Source organism: Danio rerio, chromosome 5, assembly GCF_052040795.2.
Source record: "Danio rerio strain M-AB ecotype USA chromosome 5, GRCz13ab, whole genome shotgun sequence".
NCBI classification, from domain to species: Eukaryota; Metazoa; Chordata; class Actinopteri; order Cypriniformes; family Danionidae; genus Danio; species Danio rerio.
In genome coordinates, this window is record NC_141025.1 from 79,700,001 (window position 1) to 79,712,385 (window position 12,385).

Below are 12,385 nucleotides of genomic sequence, written 5' to 3' on the forward strand. Positions count from 1 at the left end.
ACATACATATATATATATAAAAACACACACATGCACATACATATACACACAAATACACACATGCACATACATATACACACAAACACACACATGCACATACATATACACACAAACACACACATGCACATACATATACACACCAACACACAAACACACACATACATACACAGACACATACACACACACGCACACACGTGCACATGCATGCATGCATAAACGCACACATGCACAAACATATGCATGCACATACACATTTACACAGACACATGCACAAATACACATGCATGAACAAACACCTACATGCACGCACACATATACACAAATACACACACGCATGCACAAAAACACACACACACACTTCTCCAGCTGTCTGTGTGCGCTCCCCTGAGCTGTGATGATGTTTCTGCTGTGTGAAGGAAATGTTTGAGTAAACGCTGTGCTGAATTCATTCTCCTGTCATGTTTCTCACACTCTGACTGCTGGTGTCTTGTGTTTGCAGGATTCGGAGGCTTTGGGAGCCAAAACACCAACCAGTAAGTGTGTGTGTGTGTGTGTAATGTGGTGCGTATGATGACGTGTGTGTGTATTGTGGTGTGTATTATACAGTGTGTGCATTTGACGATGTCTGTGATGTAATGTGCATTTGATGTAATGGTGTGATGGTGATTGGGTGTGTGTGACGTCATGTGTTGGTTCTCAGTATGTCTTGCTGATCTTTTCACTGTGTGTGTGTGTGTGTGTGTGTGTGTGTGTGTGTGTGTGTGTGTGTGTGTGTTTTCAGACCATCATCTCAGACCTTCAGCAGCTGGAGGAGTTGATCCACACACACACTCGCACACAGCAGCGGTGGCTCCTGATATGATGCAGTTTTCTCACGTGTGTGTGTGTGTGTGTGTGTGTGTTATTGAGTGTGTGTGGATCTCCTCATGATGATGTTTTATGTTCAGTGTGTTTGTTCTGTTTTAATCTGCACGATTGCAAATAAACTCCAGAGCTGTTGAGCGACGCATCACATCGCTGTTATTTACTGCAACACACACACACACACACACACACACACACACACAGGCTTCTTTAATGCATCTGATTGGGTTTATTTTGAATATCTGTGACCCTGAAAAACAAACCAATCATAAAAGTCCTGTGTTTTAGTTGAGTTGAGATGTGCATGTATGGTTATTATGGTTATTATTATGGTTTATGATTGCACTCAGTGACGTCGATGGGTAAAGTGAGTTTACTCTGAAATCCATGGTGAAAATGAGTGGATAACTCCCAACATTAAACAGGACAGAATCTACATACAGAGGCCCAAATGAAAGGTGTTCAGCACGTGTTGTTTTGGTGGCTGAGAAGCACTTGTTAAGTCTGACCCAGATCTATATCTCTATTTATATATATAGTGAGTGTATTTTTATATACATGTGAGGTCAGGCAGACTCTTATCATGGACCCGCATGACTGTGAACACTCCAGATCTGCAGACTGAGAATGTGAAGTTCATCTGTGCACCACATGACCTGATCTCTGTGCTCTGATTGGACAAATTGGCAGTACTGATGACGATGAAGCTGAATAATCTTGGCTTCATCATTTCTGTTCACCCTCACAAATAATACACCTGTCAGATCCCGAAAACAAGATCAGACATTGTGTTTTATTCATGTCAGGCAGCTCTGCTGCTGCTGTTTTACCATCTCCATCTCAGAAGTACAGCAGTTATTAAAAATGCATGCTTACTTCAAAAACAGTGTCACGGAGAAACAATACCATGATTCTCAGCGGGAAGAACAGAGTTCGGAGTGTACAGGCTCTTCACCACATCTGAGCCACAGAACACTAGCCTATTACTAGTCTCTCAGTGGGCATAACTAGTTTCTCACATGACTAGTCTTTCAGAGTGCATAACTAGTCTCTATATCTAGTAGCATAACTAATCTCTCACAGGGCAAACCTAGTGTCTCAAAAGGCATAACTAGTCTCCCAGGTCATAATTAGCTTTTCACAGGCTATAAATAGTGTCTTACAAGGCATAACCAGTCTCTCAGAGGCCATAATTAGTCTCAAAGAGCATAACTAGTCTCTGAGAGGGCGTAACTAGTCTCTCACTAGGCATAACCAGTGTTTCACAGGGCATACCTAGTGTCTCAAAATTCATAACTAGTCTCACAGGGCATAACTAGTCTTTCACAGGCCATAACTAGTCTTTTTAAAGGCAAAACTAGTCCCATACAGGGCATAATTAGTTCCTCACAGGTCTTAACAAGTGTTTCACAGGGCATAGCTAGTCTCTCAGAGAGCATAACTAATCTCTCACAGGGCAAACCTAGTGTTTCAAAAGGCATAACTAGTCTTAATTAGCTTTTCACACGCCATAATTAGTCTCACAGGGCATAACTAGTCTCTGAGAGGGCGTAACTAGTCTCTTACTGGGAATAACCAGTGTTTCACAGGGCATACCTAGTGTCTCAAAATGCATAACTAGTCTTACAAGGCATAACTAGTCTCTAAAAGGGCCTAACTAGTCTCTCTCTGGGCATACCTAGTCTCTCAAAATGCATAACTAGTCTTTCACAGGGCATAACTAGTCTCTTTAAAGGCAAAACTAGTTCCTTACAGGGCATAACTAGTCCCTCACAGGTCGTAACAAGTGTTTCACAGGGCATAGCTTGTCTCTCACAGGGCAAACCTAGTGTTTTAAAAGGCATAACTAGTCTAATTAGCTTTTCACACGCCATAACGTGTCTCTCAGAGGCCATAATTAGTCTTACAGGGCATAACTAGTCTCTGAGAGGGCGCAACTAGTCTCTCACTGGGCATAACCAATGTTTCACAGGGCATAGCTAGTCTCTCAAAATGCATAACTACTCTTTCAGAGGCCATAATTAGTCCCACAGGGCATAACTAGTCTCTCCCAGGGCATAACTAATCTCTCACAGGGCATAACTAGTCTCCCAGGGCATAACTAATCTCTCACAGGGCATAACTAGTCTCTCAAAAGACATAACTAGTCTTTCACATGACATAACTAGTCTCTCAGTGAGTAACTAGTATTTCATAGGGCATAACTAGTCTTATATAGCATAGCTAGTCTTTTATAGAGTATAAATAGTCTCTCAGAAGGTATAACTAGTCTTTAATAAAGCACAACTAGTCTTTTATAGAGCATAACTAGTCTCTCACAGCAAAAAAATTGTCTCTTAAAGGACAAACATAGGTCTTTCATGGGACATAACTAGTCTCTCGGTGAGCATAAGTATTTTATAGGCCATAACTAGTCTCAGTGAGCATAACTAGTATTTTATAAGGCATAACTAGTCTCAGAGGGCATAACTAGCCTTTTACAGCACAAAAATAATCTTTTATAGGAAAATAACTAGTCTTGTAGGACATAACTAGTCTCCCAGAGGGGATAACTATTCTATCACAGGACATAACTAGTCTCTCAGTGGGCATAACTAGTATTTTATAGGGCATAACTAGTCTCTCAGAAGGTATAACTAGTCTTATATAGAGCATAGCTAGTCTTTTTTAAGGCATAACTAGTCTCTTACAGCACAAAATAGTCTTTTATAGGACATAACTAGTCTTGTAGGACATAACTAGTCTCCCAGAGGGGATAACTATTCTTTCACATGGCAAAACTAGTCTTTCAGAAGCCATAACTAGTCTCAAGAGAGCATGACTAGTTTCTCAGCGCATAACTAGTCTCCCACATGACAACTAGTTTCTCACAAGACCTTATTTTTTTTCTCAGGACATAACTAGTATCTTATAGGGCATAACTAGTCTCTGACTAGGCTTAACTAGACATATTTGTAAAAACACGCTCTTACGGCTTAGTTTATTGCGGTTTTCTCACAGCAGTAAGTGGCTGCAGTTCACTAAATGACCACTGGTGGTGCTAAAAACAAGACTGAGCTCAACAGAGGCTCTTCGTGAGTTCATCATCTCTACATTTGCTCTCGGCTTTTGACCAGTCCATGACTCTCCCTGACTGGAGGATCTCGTACTGGAATGCTTTAGTGTGTGTGTGTGTGTGTGTGTGTGTAACATTATTAGCATCAGTGATGTGCAGCTGATCATATGTGAGAGACAGATGCATGTAAATATAGCAGGAATGCAGACACACTACAGAAACACTGATGCCCTTGATGAAGGTCACACACACGTGTTTCTGTGTGTCTGGACATCAATCCCATCATGCCTCTGCTGATCTCTGAATCTCGCTCTAGTTTAAGCCTCGTCCACGGATAACTGGATAATGTGCTTGATTATTAATGCTGTTTAATCCACTGAAGATTTGATGCTGCAGAAATATTGAGCCGTGATAAACCACGGGATCTACAGCCGCCACACTGTCTGCTGTTCAGCTGCTCGTCACAAAACACACAACTATACACTACCTGACACAAGTATTAGGAACAGCAGATAATATCTGGTCTTCTAGTTGCTGATCTGGTGTCAGAAGTGTCTCTATGAAAGGTGAAGGCCTCTAGATGAGCTCAATAAATCTGATCATGTCTTGATGTTGACTGATGTGATGAGGACAGTGCGCTCTGACTCTGCTCAGACTAAAGTGTCATCACTGAACAGAAATAATGTCCAGTATAGAATATAAAGTCCTGCTGCAGTGGAGACAGAATGAAGATTGTGTCTGACTCCATCATGAGCTTGGAGGACTGCATCCATACATCTCTGACATGACTCACATCACTGATTAATAAAGTCATCTGGAATGAAGAAGAAAGCCTTCAGCAGGATCCCAGAGTTCATCAAGAGTCTTTGTGTTCATCTTCAACGCCTCCTCCTTCATCAGCTCAATAATGTTGATGTCTGGGGACTGGGCTGGCCAATCCTGGAGCAGCTTGACCTTCAGGAGCTTTGATGTGGAGGCTGAAGTATGAGCAGGAGCGCTATCCTGCTGGAGAATTGTCCCTCTGCTGTGGTTTGTACACATTAATAGTCAGTTTTTAGATTACCAGTTACATGAAATCCGTCAACTGTACTATATTAATTTAAGTAACTACTTCTGGATTAGCTTCTGCACATTTATATACTTTTGATTTGCCCTCAAATGCAGAAGCATGACTTGATTATTAAGACTGTAATAAGATCTAATCCGAAGTGTTGCATTATTGTAATCTGGTTATATAATTCAGATTACATGTAATCAATTACTACACTGCAGCGCTGAAACCTTTGGATCACTTGTAGATCACCTTTGTCATTAGTTTAGCTACTTTTATTAATTAATTTGTCCCCGAATCCTCAAGCTTGATTAAGCTTTTTTTTCAAAGATGTAATGAATTCAATTCGGCCAGTGGTTCTCCAACTGGTACGCAGAGAAATCACTGATTAAAATGAAAAAATGAACACGCTTTAACACATACAAAAACAACGGTATGATCAGTAAATTGATTTTAATAGGCTACACCTTTTATTTTAATGTAAATGTCCTATTGTTTGTCATATTCTATCATTTGAAGCTAATCTCTTTCCCTGAGATGGGTTGCAGCTGGAAGGGCATCCGCTGCGTAAAAACGTGCTGGATAAGTAGGCGGTTCATTCCGCTGTGGCGACCCCAGATTAATAAAGGGACTAAGCTGACAAGAAAATGAAATAAATGAATGAAGCTAATCTCCCCATATTTGTAACGGTTGTTGGGGTATGTATCTCGTATTTTGACAGGAATAGTAAAATCACTTGCTTCTCTGTCACACAAAGCCTACTCTAACGCGCAGTTAGCAGATCTAATTTAAATATGTAAATCCAATTCATATATTTAAAATACAAGTTAATGTTTAGATTTTAAAGATATACAAATAAGTCATATATCAGCCTGATCTCATGAGGAATCGTATTTCACGTTTTGTCAGTTTCATGGCTAATTCAGAGTTCAGTCGTATGAAAATGTACGATTTTAAAAAGGAGGCGTGGCACTTAACTCCACCCCTAACCCCAATCGTCATTGGGTGATGAGCAAATCATACTAAGCTGTACGAATTAGATCGTATGAATTCATACGAATTAGCCACTGAATTAAAAAGATACGAATTGCCGTGAGATTGTGTTGCATATAAACATGTAAACATTTATCAAAAACAGCTTGTATATGAATATAATAGCCCATGTTTATGTGGTCCAAGGAATATTTGCAGGTGTTGATGAACAGGCTACTTCATGATAATGCTTTACATCATGTAAGTGCAGCAGTTTTCTTTATACTTATTAACAACAGCGGCATTTTTAATGAACTTTTAAAAGCACATTGTAATTTAAATGTTGATGTCTTAATATTTTTAGGGGTTTTCACCTTTATTATGACAGGACAGTAGAGAACTCAAGACAGGAAAGCATTGGGAGTAGAGAGAGGGGAAGGGTCAGCAAAGGACCTCGAGCCGGGAATCAAACTCAGGTCGCCACGAGTATGTTAGTGCTACATGTCTTCGCGCAGTACCACTTGGCTACTGGTGCCTACATGTTGATGTTTTATTTATTATTTACCTGTAAGCACACTACAGTGTTAATGTTCAAACTATTTATAATGGTTAAAGCGGCTGACAATTATAAATAATCATAATAACAGGAATCTGCCATGTGTTTGAACTGTGCAGCTGTTTGCAACAAGTGAATGAGAGAACTTCATTTCCGGCTGAACTAACCCTGAGCATCTGTCCAGCACTGATGATCTCTGATTGCTGGGGGTCTTCTGATTGTCATCGTTGTTGTTGAGTTTTGTGTTGGATTAATGTGTTGTTATTATTATTATGTGTTACACTATTATAACACAACAAACACATGATGAAAATGGTCATTATATTCCTGACAGCTTGTGCAGACACACTCAACAGCCGACTCTTCATGATATGCTGGGATAAACACACATGAATGCGGAGACGCTCCAGTTTCACAGTTTTATTGTGGATGAGAAGCGCAGCAGCGTTCGCTCTGTTCACATTTGATCTGCTGCTGCTGCTTCACACGTTCACATCTCTCCCTCGTCTGTTCATCAAGTATTAAAGTCACAACTAGAACACACAGAACCCAGCAGAACCCACAAACACAACAGCTGGAGCCGAGGAACTGACAGAGGCTGACGATGCACACACACACACACACATTCACAGACACACACTCAATTCAAATACATCTGTCACAAACACACACATGCTGCACACAGACTCACACTCAGTTCAGTCAACACACACACACACACTAAGCTCATGCTTAAACTCACATAAATGCACACACACACACACACACACTTTAAAACACACTCGCTTTCAATCCAACTCACTCTGCATACACACAAAAATCACTCTGTCAACACACAATATACACACACACACACGCAATTCACACACTCTACACACACCCAAACTCATTCTATACACACTCACTAGATACATGCACACATTCTACACACACACTCTGTACACACTACACGAACACACTTTCAATTAAAGTTGCACACGTACACAAATCACTCAGCTCCACACACACTCAATGCAACTCACACACTCTAGACACAAACAAAATTACTGATTCCCACTGACACACACTCCCTACATACACAACAACAACACACACACACACACACACACACACACACACACACACACACACACACACACACACACACACACTCGATTCAAATACATCTGTCACAAACACACACATGCTGCACACAGACTCACACTCAGTTGTCAACACACACACACACTAAGCTCATGCTTAAACTCACATAAATGCGCACACACACACACTTTAAAACACACTCGCTTTCAATCCAACTCACTCTGCATACACACAAAAATCACTCTGTCAACACACAATATACACACACACACACGCAATTCACACACTCTACACACACCCAAACTCATTCTATACACACTCACTAGATACACGCACACATTCTACACACACTCTCTGTACACACTACACGAACACACTTTCAATTAAAGTTGCACACGTACACAAATCACTCAGCTCTACACACACTCAATGCAACTCACACACTCTAGACACAAACAAAATTACTGATTCCCACTGACACACACTCCCTACATACACAACAACAACACACACACACACACACTAAAGCTGTTGTGCTGCTGATGGAGCGGCGAGTCTCGCAGTAACTGAACTCCATCAACACTGCAGCGCTGGAAGCTTTTATTGTGTGTCAGATCTGATGTTGTTTCTCATCTGTTCAGTGTTTAAATCCAACAACACAAACACATCTGATCTGATGATGAGCTACACACACCTGTCAATCAAACATTTCCAATAGCATCAGTGTGTCATAATACACACACACACACACACACAGCGCAGTATAAATAAGGCCTTCAGTGCTGAAACGCACACACACACGCGGCGTCTGGAAGCACTCGAGCATCACAGTCACAAGCAAACGCAGCATGGAGGAAGATTGTGCTTAACTGATGTCAATATTAAGCAAGTATGCCCTTATATTGTCCATAACACAACGCAGAAACATCAGATATTCATTACAGGATGATCATCTAATAACACTCTTCATAAGCTTCATTATCAGTGTCCAAAGCAAACCTCATATCTTTGTGGATCATATTATAATATATGTGGCCTCACAGCAGGAAGGTCGCTGGTTTGAGTCCCCTTGGTGTTTCTGTGTGGAGTTTGCGTGTTCTCCCCGTGTTGGCGTGGTACAGTCCAAACACATGCGCTGTGGGGGAATTGATGAACTAAACTGGTGCGTGTGTGAATGAGTGTGTATGGGTGTTTCCCAGTACTGGGTTGTTGCTGGAAAACATATACTGGAATAGTTGTCGGTTCATTCCGCTGTGGTGATTTCTGAAATAGAGACTAAGCTGAAGGAATAATTAAATATGACTATTATTTGTTTTCCTTCTAGTAAACATGTAAGCATGATCCGATCAGCAGAGCCACAGAAATATGAAGCAGCACCGCCCATCTCAACACTGATAATAATAATCGCAACTGTTTCTCCATCGTCAAATCTTACTATACTGAAGACTGCAGTTCTGATGCTGGAAGTTCAGCTGTACGTGTGTATCTGCATATAGAGTAACACTGCTTCACAGTTTTAAGTCTTCATTTCGTCCCAGAAGTGTTCTCAGCAGTACTGCATGTCATGCGTGTTGATTTCAGTAAACACCGGCTGTGTCTGCAATCGCCCTCTATACCCTCATTCACTACAGTACACTAATATAGTCCACTTAAACCAGCGAGTGCATTGAAGGAGATGCCGCCATTTTTGTTTGTGCTTTACATGTTGATGAAAGCAAAATATAAAAATAAAAACGTCTTAATTAGACTTTGTGATTGTTATTTAACGCAAATCAGATCGCAGGACTGCGTAGAAATTAGCCACTTTTCTGACAATGCCTAATATTGTTACGTTTCCTTTTGAGATCAGGTTGGAAAATTCGAGTGAGGTGTACGCGAAACTAATTTTATGAATTGTCAAAAAAAATTTTTGGCTAATTTCTAGGAATTCCTACAATTTAATTTTAATTTATAACGTATGATGCGTTAAAGGGGGCGTGTCCTCAAACCCCACCCCTAACCCTATGAGCAAATCCTATTCAAACGTATGAATTATCCACTAAAAAAAATGACGGACTGCAGTGAGATTTCGCATTAAATGGATTTGGCATTCCATCTCATTTGAGCGCGCGCAAAGCTAATTTATGATTTGTGCAAATTCCACATCGTTTTGTTCACTCGAATTTTCCAACCTGATCTCACGTGGACACCTAACAATTTTACATACTGTCAAAAAATTATTTGTACAAATTCATACAATTTAATTTGTATGAAAACGTAATTTTTTTAAAGAGGGTGGGGCCACAAAACCCACCCCTAACCCTATGACTCGTTGGGGGATGAGCAAATCCTATTAAAATGTATGAATTAGCAAATCACGAACTGCCGTGAGATTTCTCATCAAACGTATTGCGCATTCCCCATCAATGATGAGCAAATTATGCTAAAGATTGCATTGAGATTGCGTTAAAATTTGCAGTTAAATTATGTGAATTTGTGCTTTAGATATAATCGAAGTGAATTACGCACTTTCATGTCAAATGCATTCCACATCATTTGCGCTGCGAGAACGTAATTTTTCATTTTCACTAATACTTAATTCCGCATTTGAACCCAGCATTAGTAATGATCAAAGGATTTTTGTATGTTTTTTACCTCACTCAATTTTTACAACCTGATCTCACAAGGAAATGTAAATTTGTACAAATTTATTCGGTTTAATTTGTAAGAAAATGTAATTTTTTAAAAAGAAGAAGTGGCTACAAAATCCACCCATAATCCTATGACTCATGGAGAGGAGGAGCAAATCATACTAAAATGTACGAATTAGCCACTGAATAAAAATTACGAATTAAAAAAAAAAAAACGTGTTGCGCAATCCCCGCCATTAGCAAATAACAAATTGCACTGAGATCTTGTTAAAGTTTGCAGTTGAATTATTTAAATGTGTGCTTTAGATGCAATTGAAGTGAATTCTGCACTTTTGCGTCAAATGCATTCCGCATCATTTGTGCCGCACGAAGGTAATTCTTAATATGCGCAAATACTTAACTACGCATTTGGTGTGAACCCAGCACTAGTAATAAAGCAAACTATTTTGTAAAATGTTTTTCACCTTGAATTTTCCAACCTGATCACACAAGGAAACGTAACTATTTTACGTATTGTCGAAAAAGTGGCTAATTTGTACTAATTTAAAGGGTTTAATTTGTATGAAAATGTAGTTTTTTTTAAAACGAGGCGTGGCCACAAACCCTGAGCCTACTCCTCATTGGGGGATGAGCAGATCATACTAAAAATGTATAAATGAGATCGCACAAATGAATATAAATTAGCCATAAAATCAAAGAATTCCGTACTGCTGTAAGATTTCACATAAAACGCGTTGCACATTCCATATAATTTGTGCCACGCAAAGATAATTCTTAATTTGCGCAAATACTTAATTCCGCATTCGGTGTGAACCCACCATTTTTTAGTTTTTTTTTACTTCACTCGAATTTTCCAACCTGATCACACGAGGAAACGTAACTATTTTACGTATTGTCAGAAAAGTAGCTAATTTGTACAAATTCATAAAGTTTTAAAGGAGGAGTAGCCACAAGCCCCACCCCTAAGCCTACGATTCATTGGAGGAGGAGCAAACCAAAACAAAAACGTACAAATGAGATCGTACAAATAAATGCGAATTACCCACTAAATCAAAAAGTTCCGAACTGAACTGAGATTGAGTTGGAATTTTGAGTTATTTGAATTTGTGCGCTAGACGTGATTGAAGTGAATTACGCACATCATCTGCACCACTCAAAGGTAATTCGCGCATTTGCGTTAATGTTCACTAAATACTTAATTCAGTTTAGTGTGAACCCAGCATTAATAATAAAAACAGCGTATTATAACTTCTGTCATGTGTACAAAATGACAATTAACAATACAATACTTATACAATTTAAAAAATAAATAACTTGTATAGAAACTTATACCGATAGTGAACGCCATCTTGTGGTCAAACGCAGAAATTCATTCCGTGCGCAAACTCTCAGTGCATTATGGGTATTCTCATTGAGTGCTGTTGAGTGTACTCATTATTGCAGTGCATTGTGGGATTGATTTAGTGCACTTCAGAACGTCCACTGTGGTTTTGGACACCACTACAAATGGCGGCTCCCTTATTAGTGCACTATTAAGGGTATAGGGTGCGATTTCAGATCATTTCAACAATGGCTGCATTCCAGTCCAGTTTTGTATCCCCTTCACTCGCTAACATCTTCTTCCCTCATTTATTACACCACACAAGTGTCCACTACTGGCGGAGCATCTGAATGGGTTGAAATGAAACACCCTTGTACACTGTTGCCTGGGTGGATATATGAAGTAGACTCGCTCCTCTGTCAAGGGATCAAGGGTATATCCATGTAAGCTTCCCTCGTTCACTTAATGAAGTGGAACACACTTTAAAATGGCATTGAGGATTCCACCGAGGGAACAAGAGAAGGGGAGCTCACAAGTGTGTGTCGTGGATTGGAACGCAGCCAACAGCAGGACTCAAACTGGACCGTAGTGAGCATCGGCTCTAGTCATTTTGTGCAGATTTAGTCTTTCTCTCCATCTCCAGCAAACTCAGCACAGCTCTGAGGATTGATTGGCCACACACACACACACACACACACACACACACACACACACACACACACACAGTATAAAATATACACTCTTCTAGACCCTGGGGTCGTAAATAAAAAACACACACATGTGCATCAGTAGCTGGTGGACGTAAAACCAAAAACACTGAAGCTTCTTTAGGAAACACTGAATGCATAATAAA

General features: G+C 39.9%; 1 protein-coding gene across 2 annotated transcripts in view; it reads left to right on the forward strand.

Annotated features, from left to right (window-relative positions):
• The window catches only part of nup214 (nucleoporin 214), a 46,778-nt gene extending 45,777 nt beyond the window's left edge, over positions 1-1,001 (forward strand). For both annotated transcript variants that reach the window (XM_087254686.1, XM_087254687.1), the window contains 2 exons: positions 500-533; positions 782-1,001. In XM_087254686.1, coding sequence (XP_087110812.1) covers positions 500-533; positions 782-818 — 71 coding nt within the window. In that variant the 3' untranslated portion in view covers positions 819-1,001. The remainder of the gene's footprint in view (positions 1-499; positions 534-781) is intronic.
• Positions 1,002-12,385: the final 11,384 nt, after the last annotated feature.